The following is a 19,482-nucleotide window of genomic DNA, read 5'->3' as shown; positions in this document are numbered from 1 at the left end:
ATAATTGTCCAGGGACACAAAACTGCATTCTTCATTGATTAAATTGAGACATGGGCGCTTTCCGTTCCAAATGCATGGTTTGTTTCTGTTTGTTGACAGTAGAGAGACAGGATGCAAAGTTCCGCCGTTCCGCGCGTGTCCTATCCGTCCAATAGACGTTAAGAACTACATTCCCCATGAAACAACACAAAACGAATGTGTGTCCGGGTCATAGGCAAGAGTCATAGGCATAGGTCGACCAATCAAAAGTAGAGGACTCGAATTTTCAAAAACGTTGAAAGTGAAGCACCCTTAGCAGTAGCACCCACTGTTTTGATCTGGAAGGTTTCTGTTCTGTTTTAGTTTAGTTCATTTTTATCGTTTTAACATGGATCTATCGAACGAGGACAAGGACATTGAATTATACTTCTACGAAAACAGACTAAAAACGTACGCCGGGTGGCCGTTTGATGAAGGCTGTGAGTGCACTCCAGAGAACGTGAGTTAACGTTACGTTAAATATAAACTCTGCTAATATTAGCATATGGCGACGTTACCTCGTACAAGCTAGCAAATCCTGCTGCTAACCCGAAGACCATTAGAAGCCAAAATTGGCTGTATAATGAAAATGTGCACAAATGTTAGTGTTTGCGACCTAGGCTAAACATGGCGCTCTGTGTTTACCTAAATATTTTAGTTTGGCCAGAGTCCCTATTTGTGAATCTTACTTACGTACCTTTCTTCTAGCCTCCATTGTACCAAGAAAGACTCATTGATTTCTTAATATCGATTGGTCCAATGTCCTTTGTTCATTTCAAATTGACTGCCCTAGTTTAATTTTTTTTTCTTCTGCTTTTAACTGTGTTCTTGTACTGCTTTTAATCTGTACGGCGACCTTGAGTGCCCTGAAAGGCGCCTTATAAATAAAATGTATTATTATTATTATTATTATTATTATTATTAAGTGCTTAACTCTGGAGACGTGGTGGTAGCTGTTTATTCATGCTATTATGGTTTCTTTCTCCTCCAGATGGCCCGAGCTGGCTTTATCCACACCCCGTCAGACAACAGTCCAGACACTGCAATGTGTTTCTTCTGTCTAAAAGAACTGGAGGGCTGGGAGCCAGAGGATGACCCTGTGTAAGATAATGTTATGTTGAACAGTTTCAAAACAGGCTCATCATATATTGGGTGGTTTATATATATATATATATATATATACAGTGGTGGAAAAAGTACTCACATGTTTTACTTAAGTAATTTAAGTATCAATACTGCAATGCAGAAATACTGCATTCTGTACAGTAAAAGTACAGAATGCAGTATTGTATAACAAAGTAATAATAATCTAAATCTACAAAGTACCTAGTAACTAAAGTTTTGTACAATAATAATTCCCTCCGAGATGTAGTGGAGTAAAGGTATTGAAAATGACTCCAGTAAAGTAAAAAATAAATAAAAATCCATAAATACAGTACTTGATTAAATGTATTTAGTTCCTTTATAGTACACAACTGTTTATATATGAGATCACTCAATTTGAGTTGGTCCACTCGACACCATCACCAACAGACTAACGGTCTTATTTTCTTTCCAGAAAGGAGCATAAAGATCATTCCAAAGGCTGCCACTTCATTTCCCTGAAAAAGAAAGTGGATGAACTGACGGTGGAGGAGTTCTACAAGCTAGAAAAAGAAAGAATGAACTTTATCCTGGTATGTTTGTTCCTCAAACCATGAAACACCATGAAATACATTTACAATTCTGTGTCCATATTATAATATTGCCTTTAGTTCATTTTTTGTTTTGCCTTCTAAGCCATCTGTCATTTTAGATTTGATCTAAAAGTCATTATTTTACACTTTGGATATTCAAAAATAGTGACAATTTGTGCAAATCTTTGAATATATATTATTTTAAAACAAACATTTTTAACTCCAATCTTTGCTTCTGGGGGTCAGTGGGCAAATATCATTTTGGGTGTCCTTGACATGAAAAAGTTTCAGCACCACTGATATAGTAACATGTTTTTTTGTAGAATCGTCCTCAGTTCTTAATGGGTTAAATAAAGCAATTGAATTGTTTAAACCTAGACTACAACAATAAACTTTACTTAATGTATAATTACATTACTATAGTTGAGATTGATTCCTTTTTTTGTTTTCCATTCACAGAACAAAAAAACAGACGCTGAAATAAAAACATTTGAGGAGAAATCCCAAGAGAAGAGAGCAGTTATACTCAACAAAGCCATGGATGAAGAATGACCCCAGATGTAGCCTACTCGAGTGAAATCAGAGGATTTTCTTAATTCGTTTTTATTTTATGTTTATAACTTTATATTCCCCTGGTTTGTCATTTATAATCTTTTTTCTTGTATTGTCTGTTATCCTGTTTTTTTAAATTACTGATAATGCCATTAAACAGATTTAAAAAAAAACATGTTCTTTTATTTAACCATCTTGCATTGCAGTAATTTTGATATAACCTACAGATAATGGTGCTTTTGGGTATGTAAAGCCATAAAGGTGGCTGTGGCCTTATCTACATTACAATCCTTACCATGAAACAAAGACGGCTGAGGATAGTCTCACTCTCAGCTGTTACTTTTTGTTTTTATTATCTAGTATAGTTTAGACAATTATATGATTAAAGTAAGAAACATACAAAAGAGGCACATCTACTATAGACACTCCCATGTCTCCAGAAAAAGGAAGGCAAGAAGAGTACCTTATGCTAAAGTCATGATTTAATTTGTCAGTCAACCTCAAAACCACCAGATTCCTGAAAAGTGGCTGACTTGTTCACCTCCCTCAACAGGATTCTGAACACATGATAATATTCCACCGCAAGTTCGCAACGTATTATATTTGCCTTTACCGTAGCTGCACCACAAGTGGGCAGTAGGCTATACAGTGATGTGCAGGTGTACAAAAGAGCGATCTTGACACTTGAGGTCATCCCTAATGATGTGACCCAGATATCTCACCTTGTCGGACAGATAAAAAGAGGGGAATGCTGCCTTCCATCCTTTAGTTTTCATAATCATGACCACTTTTCTTTATTATTAAACTTGATGTCAAACAATCAGAGCAACTGCTGACACATTGTCACAAGACTTTTAGAGAGTTCATCCAAATAGCACACGGGTGATAAATCCCATAGACATATATAAAGGCCTTTATTAAGTAAGAAGGAACCCCTCCCTCCCACTCTAGCCTATACTGAGAGAATCTGTGAATCTCTTTCCATCTTTACTCAAGTTCCCTCTCTGCTCTCTTAGATTTTACCATGGCTAAATGCAGTCGAAGGCTCTAGATAGATTAAGCATCCGGGAAGCACGTGAACATGGTGGAATTATTTACTGTTTACTGTAAAACAGCCTCTTTTATAGAGCATAATGGCCATAAATAAAGTTGGGACTATAAAAAGTAGATGTATAATCTATGAATTAGAACAGCCATTGTGCGGTTTGAGTGATAATGTGTTTCTTAAATGTGTCTCACTCTCAAAATAAAGTCTACCCCGTGCCCCGTGGACTTGATTACGCACGGTGTAAACTTGATTGGTGCGTAAAATTGTTTGTGCGCCAGTGCCCAAAAAACCTCGTGCTCCCTAGTCCTAGCCAGTATCGACCGGTGTGTTGTTACTCTGTTACTGTTTGAATCTCTGGACCACCTTGGACCACCACACGCATGATCGGTCATTTGGCATATTTATTCAACCTGAAATGGTTGTGCTAAGCAATCTGAGCATCTTTTTACGAAATACGAAAAGGACCGATTATAGGTGATCCTTATTGGCGTCTACAGCAGGAAATCACTGGCGGAGTGGCGGTACGTTACGCACGAGTCTGTTTAAACAAACCGTACAAAATGAGGATAACCTTTGGCACGTTGGTGATTTCTGCGGGCATCTCTGGCATATTGAGCTTTGCGTTACTGGCAGCAGCTATCGGCAGCGAGTATTGGTACATCATAGACATTAACCAAAGCGAGTTGAAGGATGACAGCTCCCTGCACTCGGGACTGTGGAAAATCGTGGAAAACGGTACGGTAAGCTTTTATGTAGTTTAATTATTATTATTATTTTAGATTTTAGATGTAGGCCTATTAATCTATCACCATCCTCACTTCATAGCTGTCGCATTTCAATGAACCCTACTCAATAACAAACGGCATACGTTTGCAAATACGTTTAAAAAAAAAAATCAAAACGTTTTTTTATTCCAATATCCAGGTGGTAATGTGTACTCCTTGTCTCCTTCACAGCGGACTCCTCCTACTACTCTGAGTCTGAGTTGCACATGCTGAGTGAGTCTCATTAGGCCTAGTCATTAGTCATTACAACCCCTGAATTGTACATACTGCTAGACATTAATGAAGTTCCTTCCATTGTCAGGGCACACTGTTACCAATTTGTTAACTGTTTGTTGTGTGTGTGTGTGTGTGTGTGTGTGTGTGTGTGTGTGTGTGTGTGTGTGTGTGTGTGTGTGTGTGTGTGTGTGTGTGTGTGTGTGCGTGCGTGCGCGAGTGTGTGCATGTGTCACCTCACAGACATGCACAGTGTCATTGTGGTGGTCCTTCCCCTCAGCCTGGTCCTGCTGGTGTTTGGTGGAATCTGCGGACTGGTCAGCTCGTTGGCACGCAGCCCCACCCTGCTTACTGGCACCACCTCATACTTCTTGGTGTGCAGTAAGTAACCTATATTTCAACAATTACACCAGTTCTGCTCCATCATGCCACCCGTCTTGCATCAGAGTCTGGGGCTGGGAGGAGGTGATATATTTCCTTGTTTGGAGAAGAGGGCCATTCCGGGATGCATTGACAACAACAAATGTAATCCAGTGCAATCCAGTTACCTTGTTTTTCCACACTAATTCTCTGTTCTGTTTACCCCTGTCTTCAGAGTAAGTATAAAGATATGGACAGGAGTAAAGGTGACAGGTATCACAGAGAAAGAGGGAGGAAAAACTGGAGAGCTGAGCAAACACTGTAACATGCCAAACAAGGTCAGATTGCTGGGATAGTTGTCTTATTGAACACAAAATGGTCTCCAGCTTTTACCCTTTCATCATCATTTTCCCTATGCCTTTCTTTGACAGGTATGGGGAAATGTGCAGCTACAGAAACGTGTGGAAGTTTGGAAAGGCATTTAATCGCCTGTTTGTTGGTTTAAAGCGTTAAATCCTGTTTGACACAATGACAAACTTGACATATGACCTTATGTGACTCTTGCATTTGAAGGGCAAGGAGGACAAAATTAAACGTGAATTTTAGCTTTGCTGGCAGCAGGGCTTCAATGATGAAAATGTCAGTCTACTTGGTCAACACATGAACCGGACTGATTTTGGTGATTTCATGGCCTTTCCTAGAGCCACCAAAATGTCCAGGTGCACACACGATATCTCAAACTCTAACAGGCCGATTTCTGAAGCACATTAGTCTTGTTAGGTTTCTTAATTCAACATTCTTATTTGCCCTGAATTCACTATAAAGTTCCCATACTTGGAATGGGAAGCGGTTTGAAGCTTTACAGGTTTATTATTTCTTTCACACTTCATGCAGAAACAATAAAACTGCCCTCTATAACCAGTTTCGGATCAAATGACCTTTTAAAAAGCCTTGCAAAGGCCTGGGCCGGCCTGGTAGTCTGGCAGCGGGTTCGGGGATCCTGACGACCTTTGCTGCGTGTCTTCCCCCCCACCTCTCCCTGTTTCTTGTCAACCTACTATATATCTATCAATAAAGGCAAAATAAATATAATATATATCTTAAAGAAAAAGCCTTGCAAAAAGCAGCTGGTCCGGGGAATAAAACCACCAAAGCTTTTGGTCCCAAACCTGTTTCTCCTACGTCTGGGCTTCCCCCACCCTACGCTATGAAGGCGAAGGTGGATGGAAGATGAATGCGTAAGGTGAATTTGTTTACCTATTAAACACTGAACTGTTATGCATCTGAGCTCATTTAAACCCGAGTGTCTGAGTACAGGCTCTATGGCTTCCTGCAAATATCCCAGTGTCGTGCTCCAATTAACACCTTATGACACATGACACTAATAACGGAGGCCCTTGTGTGAGAGAATCAACTAACTAACTCCTCTAACCCTTTAATCAGCAGCACATGGAGGTGTATGAAATGGAATCAAGGCGAGAATTAGATTAGTCCTTTCTTGTGAATTTTGCACACTATTTTACTGCATGTCCCATCTTGTCCTTGACACCCTGCCGCTAAATAAAACGTCTGGGTTTCCGAGGCTACCCTGCTGCTACCAATGCTTCGGATTGCTTTCCTTTGGATGCCTGTGTTTCCACTGCTTATCTCATTTTCTAATTGGTCTAATTGGTCAATTCACTTTAGTTGATCCGGTGAACCTTTCTAGATCTTCTAATACACATGAACAAGATCTTCAGTGTTAGGAGCCAGACAGGGATGTACAAAAAGGGAAATATCCATATATATTCATTAGCTTCATTATACACTACTATATATAACTACTTTGTACCAGGTATGCTTGATTAGACATTAAAATTGTTGTATTAATTGCTTCCATTGTTGCCACTTGCCACTAATGTAGGTTGGTTTTATTTGCTCTAACATGGCAATTAACCAATCCCTTCCAAGGCCACTAAACAGTGGGATAAGATATTGTGGTAGGGTAGGGTGTACTGTACGTACATGCTTGTGCATAATCTGCATATGCATTAATGCGTGTCTGCGTGCATTGTTAGTGCCCAGTGTTGCCCACACATCACGGCACACAGTGACGCACTACTTTATGTTTCAATATTGTCTAGGACACATCATTTTCACACTGGGGACAGCTCTTGTCATACCGTATTTGAGTATGACGAAAGTAAGAGCAAATGGTCCCTGTGTGAGTATGCTCAATGTCCTGCCTCTCTCATTAGGCCTGCTGACCCTGTGCGGTGTGAGCCTGTCCATAGTGTACTCTTACCAGGCCCTGGCTGAGACAAAGAGACGATTGGGGCCGGAGTACCTGGCTCTTATCAACACATCCTTCGGCTGGTCGCTGGCCCTGGCCTGGCTCTCCTATGTCCTGGAGGTCCTGACTGGCCTGCTGCTCCTGATGGCTGCCCATACAGCCAGGCTCCAGAAGTAGGCTATGGCCTAATGTAAGCCTAGAAATGGATGCAAGTTGTAGGACATTTCGACAGCACTGAACTAATTGTAGTTATTGTAGACAACAACCGGTACAGAAGTGAGATATACAGTGTAAAAGGATGTGGTTGAGAAAGGAGACTGCCACTTTGCAAATTAAAGGAACCTTTTCTTGTGAAAGTATTTTTTGTCCTCAGTGTCTTAAGCTGTAATGTATTTAAAAGTTATTTAAGTCACACTCACAGATGGGAGATTGTTCATTGGGGCCAAAACGACTTGGATATGAACCATATGAACCCTAGTGTCCCTATTCTGGGGGCAAACAACCAGCTAGAATCTACAAGCTCTGTGAAGATATTTAGTAGAGGGAAAACAGGAGGGCGCCTAGTATACTATAATATAGGTGACTGACTATTAAGTCGCCTCTACTGTATTGTGATTAAGACTGAACTACAGCAGCAAAACAAGTTCTCCCCCTTGTGGTGAAAACTGAAATTACATTTCATTGCACAATGGTGCTTTTGTTAATAGAGGGCAACTTTACTCTTTGCCAAACGTAATTATTATATTTATTGGTTTATAACTCATTTGTGTTTCCGTCTTTACATAGAAATATATCAGTATCAATAAATGTTTATTTCTACTGCATGTAACGAAACAGTGATGAAGTAGAATAACTAATATGAATATTAGTTGACCGGGTGCAGGAGAAATTACTTGTCAAACAAAGTAGCATTTTTCACAAACCAGTGGTTCTCAGTATGCCATGAGACACACATTGCAATATACACTAGTTGTGAATTTCCTTAATGTACTAATATCATTGATAATCAGTAGCCCACTTTTTGCACATTCCCCAATACAGACAATACATATATTTAAATATTAGTAAATAAAACAAGCAATTAGGTATTGTAACTTGATATAGAGGGCTATTTTGCACACACTATATTGAACACACTTGATTCTAATCTCACCTTGAAATTAACCCAAAAACCTAGAGTTCACATACTCTTGCCACTCACAGATATTTTTAGTTTGTTTAATTGGGTTCTCTTTATGTACATTAAGGATTTTACAAGGCTTTGGGAGCATGTAGTGTAAATCAGTGGTTTTAAAACCTTTTCAACACGTATATTTTAAATACAAAATGTATTTTACTTTCGAATTAAAATTTGAATTGACAAATTATGAAGGTGTTTCTCAGTTTTATTTACAGTGAAAGATAAATCAAATTACCCCCCCCCCCCCTTTAAAAGTTCATCATTAGGAGTACTCTGTAAGAAGATACATTTTGATCAATCTTGTCCACGTTAAGAGCTCATCAATGTAGCTACTTACCAGCATCCCCAGTAGCATTACCCCAGTAGCAGCCATTTGTTACCATGGGAACCACAAAGTCTAAAATGAAAAGCGGGACACTGCAAGTGTGAGGAGGAAAACGTATTTGAATAGCAGCACATGACGCAGAAGGGCAGAGGCAGGAAGCATTATTGAATATTAGCTTTTGACAACAATAGCAGGGAGTAGGATGTGAACCTCTGCAAACATGGGTCTTAGGTCTAACATAGGTCCTGCTGTTGCCCGTGTGCTGTCTGTACACAGATAACACACTCAACACTCTCTTTGTTTGTCACCATCAGCTCTCGCAACAATAAATACTTTTCTATCAGGTTTCCATAGCAACTTTAACATGTCCTGTACTTTAGCGCAATAAACCTCATGGATCCCTCACATGAAGGAAGTGGATGGAAACATCGAGCAGCATCTTAGCTCTGTCTCACTCTGGTGGAACAGGAAAGAACTAAAGGATTGACTGCTGCTCCAGAGCGCCCCACATGACCATAAACATCTACAAACTCAGTTGAAAAGGTCTTCAGTTCAATTGGTGGCATGGTGGTGGTACTTCAACGTAAGAGTGAGTTTTTACACCATGTTTACTCCAAGGGGACAAATCAATTAAGTTACACATATACAGGCACTAAACCCAATTGTCTCATATTTTAGGAGCGCTAGCCCCTCCCCCTCCTATGACCAGCTTTGACGGTGTGTCTTAATACAAACATTGTCCTAACACAATCATTAAATGCATTGACAATGAATGGCCATTTTTGAGTTTTTGTATAAACACAAACATTACGTAAACACAAACATTGAAGACGTAGGTGAGGACGCAAATTGTGAATGGCCGGAATGAGATGATGTATGATGATATACGATGATAAGAGCACCCCTCACTTCACAAGGGTGTGATTTCTATATATTTATATTATATAATGATGTGAATTGGTTATCCTCAAAACAGTCCACCGTCAGAACCAGATTAACTAATGAGCGATTGAGTGAGGTGGTTCTCTGAATGATCACAGTGCTTCTAAGAATAACCAAATACCTGTATAAACATGGAAAACAAAGACATTTGATAGATTTATGGACCGCAGTGCATAATTATCGTTTCAAATAATAATAATAATAAACCACAATGTGGCGAATTAACACATTTGCTACAAAAAAAGGTGATTACAACTAAAACATCAGCCCCAGAATAAGTTTTACTTGCTGTTGTTTTTACTGGCTCACAGTCAGATACCATCCTAGAGAACAGCATCATGTCCTACTGTACATGTTATCCAGAGATTAACATTATACGTATTTATTTTCTCCATTTACTGGCCTTTCTGCATGATCCTCAAATTGACATGAACAGATTCCTGAAAGCATAATCTTGTCAGACCACATGAAATCTGACAGATTAATGTCAAATTACATTCTGTGACATGTGATCTTCTCGGTCTTGCAAAGACAGAACAGTCAGGAAGCTAGTGGACAAATGCACATGACGACCTTTCACCTTCATTGAGATGCTGTAATTGTATGTTGACACTTCTATTCCTGTGACTCTTTCCCATAGCTTCCTCTCTCTTCGTCCGTCCGTTGCCCATCAATTGAATCGTTGAGGGCGGCACGGTAGCCATCTTAGCCCCTCTCCCACCTGCCCAGTCTGAGGTCAGTGCTTACAGAGTATTCAACGGATACATACTGGGGTAATCAAGCCGCATCAGTACGTTAAGACCCCACAGAAAGATCTACACAGCGGCACACCTAGGTCTACTCATCGTTTTGATGATAGGCTAGAAGTCAAATGCCTCCCGTGCGCGGCACTTTTCTGAAGAACGCAAACGGAAACGCAGGTCCAATGTATCAGCCAGGCAAGCAGACCTTGCCTGCGAACAGCAGTCCCACTATGGTGAAGAATATTGAGAGAACAAACAGCACATAGGAGGAACCCACCACCGTGTTGTTAGGGAGCTTGTACGGCTGACCTCCCACCTCGTTGATGTAGAAGCCGATCGGGAATATGAGTGCTGCCATACAGAATAGAACCACTGTGGATGAGAGAGAGGTGGGGAAAGAGAGATGTTTGTTATAACACAAAGTTGAGAACATGTGTCATTGTGCACAATGTGAAACATTCTGTTATGTACGCATATATGATCCAATGCAACCTCATCCACAATGAGTGTTATTCAATGCCCGTGTGTATGCCTGTATGTCTTTAGAGTGGTAAAACATTCAGTTGCTGCAACTCACCCCTGCTGCTAATGCAGACAGCTCATAAAAATAGAAACAGCTCCATCTAGGACAGCTTTCAAGCAGCCACTGAGATTTATTTTACGGAAATTATGAGCATGCATGCATGCTTCACCAAATGTTAACATCAAATGTAATGTCCATTACACTAGGGCTGCATAATATGGCTTATGAATAAACATATCGGTACATTGCAAACATACATATATTTCAGTTTCCACAGTTGATGAGAAGACTGGCATATCAGCAATAACTGACTTGGAATGCCCGCTATGGTTCAAAATAATAAATATAAAATGCAGAGAAAGTAATACAATTATTTTATTCCACAAATCATTAAGAATATTAATTGGGATGAATCACAACCAGGGCTAAAGTGCCAAAGATAATAATATCATAATTGTGCAGCCCAATATTGTATGGAATTCTGAGAGAGTGGTCAGCTACTAAAGTAAAGCATTACTGTAAAACCCATCATTAAACAATACAGCATGGGAATGGATTAGCTTTTTCTCAACTAAAGGACCAGTTACCAAAACCAGAAATATTCTTTATTTAATCAGCTAGGTGTCATGCTATTCAGTATGATATTCAGATTCAGATGAGGGCTGTGTAACAAATGTACACATCACCCAGGTTAGGGGAGGGAGGGGAAGGGAAACCTACTCCCAGTAAAGGCGACCCAGCGTGCGTAGCGTGTGGCCTCTCGCCGCCAGTGTGACATCACCAGCAGGCCACATGTGACAGTGAGGGAGATGATGCCCAGGATGATGAAGAAGAGGGTGGTCACCCACTCCGGGGGGAGACTAGGGGGGATGCAGATCCGCTCCCGTCCATGGATGGTCTGACACTGACGCACAAGACCCACCGTCAGAGAGCCTATAACCAGAGAGAGGGAGAGAGAGGGTGGGAGACACAGAGAGAAAGACGGATGAAGAGAGGAAAGGAGAGATTAAGAGAGGGAGGGAGTAAAGGGAGACAAGGAAGGGAGGGGACAAAGAGAAAAAGAGGAAGACAGACACTCATTTTAATTGTTCTTATTTATTTGATGATTTGATGATATTGTCACACATTACCGTTTTAAACAGCCCTGTGCAAATACAGAAACTTCTTGTGAACTCTATGTCGTTTCATAATGAGTGCAGACGATTGTTCGCCCATGACATCATTTATCAAGCATGCAGGCATGTCAGCAGGGCATGTTTCTCTGTATTCCACAGAGGGAGCAGAGACCTAATCACCTCCCAGATGACAATATGTGTGCTCTGGGGCCACGGCCTGAAACAACAACAATCCAGCAACAACCAATGGATGCATGGTTCAGGGAGCTAGAGAGACAGATGACGGACGAACGGGACAGACAGAAGATCTACCTCTCAATCGATGGAAGGCAAACAGGTACACAGAGGTAGAAATGAGGAGCAACAAAAAGAAAGGGAAGGAAAGGAGGTAGAGGAAGACATGGACACGAGAGGAAGAAACGATAGAGAAAGGCAGAGGGAGTGAGAGACACTGGGAGAGAGAGAGAGAGAGAGAGAGAGAGAGAGAGAGGGAGACCAATAATTGAAAGTCACTCTGAAAGTCAATAGCGTGCAGGAGGAGTGGAAAGGACCAATCAGTGGTCCCATGTCAGATGGTGAGTCACTGGCTGAGACAGAAACTCACATCTACTCTCAAAGGCCTGGTGGGTCCAATTAGAAAGACCTCCACACACACACACACACACACACACACGCACGGCGCACACACATCTTGCGACTGTGTGTGGTCATGGTCCATCCATTATGCATCTATCCTGTAGTAGGCTATTCATACTTCTCACAGCTGAACAACAAACAGAACTCTTGACTGGCAAACTACCAGATTATTCCTTTTCCAACAGCTGAGGACAGAGGAAATCGTCATTTGTTCATGGCAGTGGAACAAAAAAAGAACCATTTGTTTTCATCAAGCAAATATAAATGATTAATTGTACAATGGGCTGCATCTGCACACACACAGGAACCTCACTCTGTGAGACACAGTGGCCCTGGCTGCCTGACTACAAAGGACTCTTCACAACATTTTATATGATGTCATGAAAGATGATGCCCAGATTATTTTTGAGGGCAGGTTTAATGTTTGTCTTTAGTTCAATGTTTGTTTTGTAAACGCCATTGACAATGAAGGGAACTAGGGAACATTTACATCATAATGATTATGTACCTCATTACACGCACATACCCTCTTCAATTCAATATTTTATATTTTTATTTATCCTGTTACCCACACATCTTGGCTATTTTGAGACACCTGTATGTAAAATAAACAAATAAATTAAAACTCAATAAATAGAACATAAAAAAACAAAGATGATGCCCAGAATTATCTTCTGATAATTATCTACCTTCTCTGGGTCTTCAATCTTACAATTTGACCAAATAAAGTTCCTCACTACTAGTTCGTCCTGCCTTCTCTAGTGGTTGCTAATGTTGGCGAAGCTGTTGATTGGCTAATGTGGTTCCTTTTACTGTTGTACTCATTGGAAGATGCTGTGGGGAAAATCAAATGCAGGTCTGCATTCATTGCCTTTGGGTGACTCTCGTCTATAGATAGCATGGTATGAGAGAAAGGCTTATACATGAATGAACCCTTGTATTTCTGTCTTGTCATAAGGCAGTTGTTTGTTAAGCAATTTGAGGAACTTGAAATTGTGATGTTAGCGGTTTACAGTTAAATTTAAGTTCCTGAAATATTGTTAGACGCCTGAGGGCGAGAGAGGCTGCACTAATAACATTGGGACAGGTCTGTCTAGAGTTTGAATGAACAGGCATCAGTCAAAAGGTAGACATCAAAGAGGAAGGATGGATGGGGAAGGATTGTGGAAGGATCAACATATGGAATGTTCTGACATATATTCATATATGGAGATCTAAGGGTTTGAGGTCAGATGTAGAATTGCTGGCCAATATTGATGACATCAGGGATCTCCATATATGGGCTTAATTGCGACAGCAAGTCGCATTTACTATGACTGTATGACATCAGGGATCTCCATCACTGATGATGTCCTGTGATGACACGAGACCTGGGCTTATATGGGGGCATTCCCATGTATGGGGATAATGAGTGACTGGCGGGAAATAAACGATTTCATAGTAAATGAAAAAAGGCCCAATACGCTTGATAATCACTGATCAGTTAGGGCTTGAGGTGCGTTGTTCCAATCTCATTTCAGAAGTTGCATGAGTTTAGAATGAGTATTAAGCTATAAAACTGTATTTAAACTTTATTTACAAGAAACCCATAATACATAATAAAACATTTTCTCATCCCAATTCGGAAGTCTAAGTGAAACGAGTGAGTTGGTAACGGTTCCAGCAAGTTCCAGCAGGATACTTCAAAATGTCTGTTTGTGGGAACACTGTTTTTTAGTGTGTGTGTGTGTGTGTGTGTGTGTGTGTGTGTGTGTTCACATCTTTTAAAGGGCTAAAAACAGCACTTCCTGAGTCCCCTTAAGTCCCCTCCCCACAGTTTCAAACTCACAACAAAGCACCTACTTGAGTTGCAGGGTTCCTGGAAAGTGTGCGCAAGCAACGCACACACACACACACACACACACACACACACACACACACACACACACACACACACACACACACACACACACACACACACACACACACACACACACACACACACACACACACACACAGCAACTGCGAGCATAGACACGTACAAAACTCAACCTGCTGCATGACATAAAGCCTCAGGGATTATTACACAGGATAGAATGAACACAGTGGGGAAACAGCAGGTTTGCGTTAAGTGAGACAGCAATGTCACAACAGCGGCTAATGAGCTAAAGTTGTCCCCATCTGTGAGGCTGCCGTCTAGAATGATGACTACATTACAAGAGAGAATGTAGTGAGCAACAACAAGTGCAATGTGGGGAACTGTCCGGACAAGGACAAATTGCAGGTTGAAAAGGCCCTTAGCTCTCATAATGTGGAATGCCCTTAAAAGAACACCTGTCTGCAATTTGCAACTGGACCTAAAGTCTTCTAGCTTCCCAAAATAAATATTACAACCCAATGTTGTTCTGTAAATACACTTGTACTGCTCCTAGTATTGATGAATTGAATACACAGGACCACCCTAAGGGATTTTTGTGTTATCCATTAAGCATTATTGTATAACTGTAAGTCTTAACCTTTTGCAAACTGTATTCACTCAATGAATGTTAACATCATGAGAAGAACATCACAAATGTTCTCAGTCTACATGTTCTAATGTTAACAAACATTAAATTATTTTTGTCAATGGCATTTAATGTTTGTGTTAGGGACAAGAATGACGTACATTTTCCCTTCATTGTCAATGGCGTTATTAAAACAAACATTGAACTAAAAACAAACGCGCCCCTCAAAACAAATTCCACCAGGAGGGAGGAACGTGGCACGCCTTCTCTCTCAATCTCTGCTGAACAGGCTCAACCAACTTGAGCGACTCCTACTATCACTTGCCGGCTTCCCACCTCTGAACGCGGCCAATTGTGTTGAATGCCTGGCCAAGCTGGAGGTACCATGGAGGAATCAAACCCCAGTCTCCTGGATGTGGCACCAAAATTCTAAATCTTCCGTTTTGTTTTTCTAAATTCCTCACAGAAGTGGTGAGGAAGCACAACAGAACCAGTGTAGGCAAACACACAATCTGTAATGTTCTTCACTTCTAAAACAAACACCACACACACACCTGAGGCGGGGTTGGCGAAAGGGCCTTTCTGTGTGGAGTTTGCATGTTCTCCCCATGTTCCCTAGGGTAGGTAACCTCACAAAAACATGCAGTAATCCTGGTCTCTAAACTACCTCCCCCTGGCCTCATGATGGAGGGGAAAGGAACTGGTCGGAATAACGTGTACCTTCCACACGCTACATCGGTCCGGTGAAACTCTACCCTGTCAGGTGAAAAGAAGCAGCTTGGACTCCTCATGCATAGAAGGAAGCATGAGGTCAGTCCGCTGCTCCCCCAGGTTGGCAGAGGAAGTGTAGCGCCCAGGATTACATTAGACAATTGACACTGGGTGAAAAAATGGGTTGCAAAATCGTGGGATAAAAATTAAAACAAACAAACACCACACAAATGCCCCTAGCCAAGTCAATTCCCGCCATAATTAGGCTTAGAGAGCGATAGTTCTCTCAAAGGAAAGGTTTTTCCTTCCCACAAGACCCAATTAAGATTCACTGCATACATCTCCATTTACAAACAACTGGTCAGGTAATTACCATTAGGCTAATTAAACTGGAACAAGAGCCTTTTAGCTTTGCATCTGCCTGATTTTATACCATGACTTGCTGGATGGAATGGGAGGGCAGAGGCCCTCCCGATAACAAATTGTATTTAATTCAGTAATCACACACAAACTTTGGTGGATAGCTGCCTGGTTATGCAACACAAATCTGCTTATTATTTACCGATTTACCTGCATGACAATTCATGTGGTGGTTTCGAGTTATGGAATTGATTTATTGATAGATGACAATAGACGGACAGGAAATGGGGAGAGAGAGACAGAAGGGGAGTGACACGCAACAAAGGTTGTCGGGATCTGTAGTCGAACCCGCTGCATGCTGTCAGGCTGCAGTGCCCGGACCGCTACCCCAGTCATCCGGGCCAATATATGCCATCTGCTCATGCCTATAGTCAATCTGTGTGTGCTGCACTGTGATAATGATGTGGTATCTTCAGGTATCTGACAGATAGGTAGATCGTAATGGATTATATGATTTTATCCCCTTTGCGTCAAACTTTTCTCATCATTGAACAAGAAAACTAAACTACAATTCACTGTTCCACATGGCTATAGGTGTCCATTCTTTGTCTATATTATATATCACAAAACTTTTGTCATCTGTCTGTGATGCCTGGCTGTGACACCTAGAAGCAACACACAAAATGTTGAGATTTCTTTGTTTTTATGGTTTTCATTTCACACTTGCTTTGGCAATGTGAAAGGATGTTTTCTCATGCCAATAAAAAAGCTCATTTGAATTGAATTGAGTCCTTGGGTTCCCAAAAGGTCCCAAGTTAAAAAGAAGATGGTGGGAAACCATTGTATAATGCAAAAAAACTCTTAAAAACATGCAGAGACTACTTGGCAACACTTGGTTTCGAGTCACAAAAACTCTCACCCCTTGCCTGAGGAAGAGTTTTTGTGTTGCCGAGTAGTCTGCATGTTTTTAAACTTTGTTTGTGTGCCTAGAAAAAACACTGTAAACTAAGGATGCAAATTTGAAGGTGTTAAAAGATTTTAGCATTATAGTCGTCTCCAACCTCTACTGTTGTACTTTACAACCTAGAAGCACCAAGACACAGCCCAGAGGGGGTCACAGAATGTGAACATACTGCATAAAATTGTGAACTACATTTAGCTCTGTATGCAAAATCTGAAGCATACCCCGTAACATCAACACAAGGGCTGCCAACTGCCAACAAATTGAAATGCATTGGTAGTTAAACTGGAGGGGGGGGGGGGGGGGGGGAGTTGGACACTGGCAAAGCCCTCCCATCCCATCTATGATGAGCTAGCTGGACAACCACAACTAACTGAGCCCGCCACCCTGATCGGCCCCATATGAAAACTGAAGACTAACTACACTGTCTGTTCTGTTCTCTGGGATTACTGACTCCTGCTTGACTCCAGTGCACTTCACTCATAGTATATGAAGTGAAATGAGGGTGTGATACTGTGATATGCTCCACTAACTAAACACAAACCAGATATAATAATAACAGGTTGTATAACAGTTCACAGGGCAGTGGGCAGACATGCACAATGGACTACTGGGATGTACAGTATCCTACAGAACTGTAACATTTGCCCAGGACGGCAGAATTTATCACATATTTATTGAAACTTAATTCAAAAGCCTAAAGGAGAAAATAACAACTAAAAAGACCACAAAGGCTTGTTTCCGTTGTGGTCATTTTGGGGGAAGGGATATAGGGAGGGGGGGAAACAACACAAAACAATAGAAGAAATAAAAAGACAAAAAATAAATAGTTAGCCTATTTCCACAAAAACTGGAAAAACATGATTGGACAATTTATGTAATTGTAGACCTATTATGCATATTAGACAGATTGTACATGTCATGTACTTATTTATAAATATATTTATTTATATAATAATCCCTTAAATGAACAGTCAGCTCAATGCAGATGTAGGCCCTACTGTATTTCACGCTGATGCTAAGATTCCCACGGGGTCAATAACTGTTTATCTCATCATTATTCAGACTTTTTCATAGTTTATAATAACTCATACTGAAGGATGGTTGGTGAACGAGACACAGTCCAAACAGCATATAAAACATTTACATAAGGTTTGTGTTTATAATGCATTTGCCATGTGTAGGGGTAGGTAGGTGTCACCTCCTGCAATGTTATGCAATGATAGTTATAATAAATAAAGAATATAACTTGTGCCCTCACCTAACTTACCAGACGATTCCCCCGTGTTGATCCAGTCTGGATTGGCAATGCTGGCGATGGCAAACATGTCTGCAGCTAGGAAGAGACATCCTGATATAATGGTGAGTTTATCCATAGCAGTCGGGACCGACAACGGAGCGTATGGCTCCTCTGGAGGTACAAAGGAGGTCAGTTTGTTCGCCTCGATCTCACCTCTCCAGCGGGAGGAGACAGGACACTCACAGGACTCTCTCTTATGTACTCAGTTGAACGGATCCATAACGTTCCAATCCTTCCCTGCCGACGTCGTTTTCGGACAGGGAGACGAGTCTGTGTGCAACCATATTTAAAGAGACTCCAGAGCGCGGTGGACACACGCAGTGTTCGTGTGTGTGAGGGTTAGAAGTTCCCTGCTGTGATGTTCTTCAAATAGTTGACCATGATGGCCAGAGATGTGGGGAGTTTTCCAGGCAAGGTGGCGAGCTGACCATTTAACAGTGAACTGAACTCCTGCCGTTTCAGTCCCAGACGGCCACCGCATTCCGCGGGTGTTCACACAAGGAATTGGACAAACCTACCCAGTGGTTTATTCTAAACGTTGGTTTTAATTTGCCCACGATTTAAACGAATTCATGCACGCAACCTACTCGTTTCCTGAATCCGAAGCCCCCCCGCTCCTCATTTGGACGCTGAAGCCCCCCGTTCCAAGCAAACATAAAGGAAAATCACATTCCACGCTCACGCGGCAAAGCTCTTTGATGGAATATTAGATAAGGTTCCAAAAACCCACTTCCACTTGAATTCCGTTATTTATATTAGGCAATAATCCTTTGTCATGCGTTTCTTTCTTCACAACACCGTTCTCTCCCAAAAAACTGACGAACCGACGCTTCTCTGCCTTGTAGTCATAGTAAGTCAATAGCAGCTGCTCTCTCGCGAGAAACACAAACCTCGCAGTGCATGATTTATACTTCTTTGTACGACGGTGTCACGAACCGAAGGAGCCGATTTAGATCTTGCAGAATCATCCTCGGCGCGCAACACCGCTGTACGTACGACGGATCATGAATTAGGCATAAAAATGCACGAGAATTAGGTCAGGACAGGTGCACGTAATTTCAGCTGCTGAAATCATACATTTGTTTTGACTAGTAGCACTTGTAATACAGTCTACTGATGCAGAACCTACATAAAACAAATATGCACACAAACACACAGTAGGCCTAGGCTACTTAACTGATATTTGACCTATCTTGTTGTTATGCTTTCACTTGATATACCGGTACTCATTTTCTTAAAAAAAAGGCAATATTGCACAACACACACCCCAAACACCAAG

The 19,482-nt window shown here is 41.2% G+C and overlaps 3 protein-coding genes across 4 annotated transcripts; 2 read left to right on the top strand and 1 right to left on the bottom strand.

The window, feature by feature from the left end:
* The first annotated feature begins 288 nt into the window (after positions 1 to 288).
* On the top strand, positions 289 to 2,276 carry birc5a (baculoviral IAP repeat containing 5a). The gene is made up of 4 exons (XM_083786659.1): positions 289 to 478; positions 1,010 to 1,119; positions 1,577 to 1,694; positions 2,154 to 2,276. Exons 1-4 carry the CDS (start codon positions 368 to 370, stop codon positions 2,244 to 2,246), a joined length of 432 nt encoding a protein of 143 aa, XP_083642785.1. The 5' UTR covers positions 289 to 367; the 3' UTR covers positions 2,247 to 2,276.
* A 1,578-nt stretch (positions 2,277 to 3,854) lies between these two features.
* Positions 3,855 to 7,101, top strand: tmem235b (transmembrane protein 235b; the record flags this gene model as incomplete). The annotated part of the gene is made up of 4 exons (XM_083787582.1): positions 3,855 to 4,034; positions 4,235 to 4,292; positions 4,536 to 4,673; positions 6,890 to 7,101. 4 exons carry the CDS (start codon positions 3,855 to 3,857, stop codon positions 7,099 to 7,101), a joined length of 588 nt encoding a protein of 195 aa, XP_083643708.1.
* Positions 7,102 to 8,372: 1,271 nt separating this feature from the next.
* Positions 8,373 to 19,015, bottom strand: LOC310874130 (uncharacterized protein C16orf52 homolog A-like). 2 transcript variants are annotated; one of them, XM_083786811.1, is made up of 3 exons: positions 18,165 to 19,015; positions 11,358 to 11,570; positions 8,373 to 10,486 (listed from the first exon to the last, which is right to left on the bottom strand). In XM_083786811.1, exons 1-3 carry the CDS (start codon positions 18,277 to 18,279, stop codon positions 10,302 to 10,304), a joined length of 513 nt encoding a protein of 170 aa, XP_083642937.1. In that variant the 5' UTR covers positions 18,280 to 19,015; the 3' UTR covers positions 8,373 to 10,301. The 2 variants fall into 2 exon arrangements, with proteins under 2 accessions (XP_083642937.1, XP_083642938.1); XM_083786812.1 differs by having other exon boundaries at positions 18,174 to 19,015.
* Positions 19,016 to 19,482: the final 467 nt, after the last annotated feature.

This window comes from Protomyctophum parallelum, assembly GCF_964188405.1.
Source record: "Protomyctophum parallelum genome assembly, chromosome: 17".
Taxonomy (NCBI): domain Eukaryota; kingdom Metazoa; phylum Chordata; class Actinopteri; order Myctophiformes; family Myctophidae; genus Protomyctophum; species Protomyctophum parallelum.
Note: the sequence above shows the minus strand (reverse complement) of the source record. Positions and strands in the feature narration are given on the sequence as shown.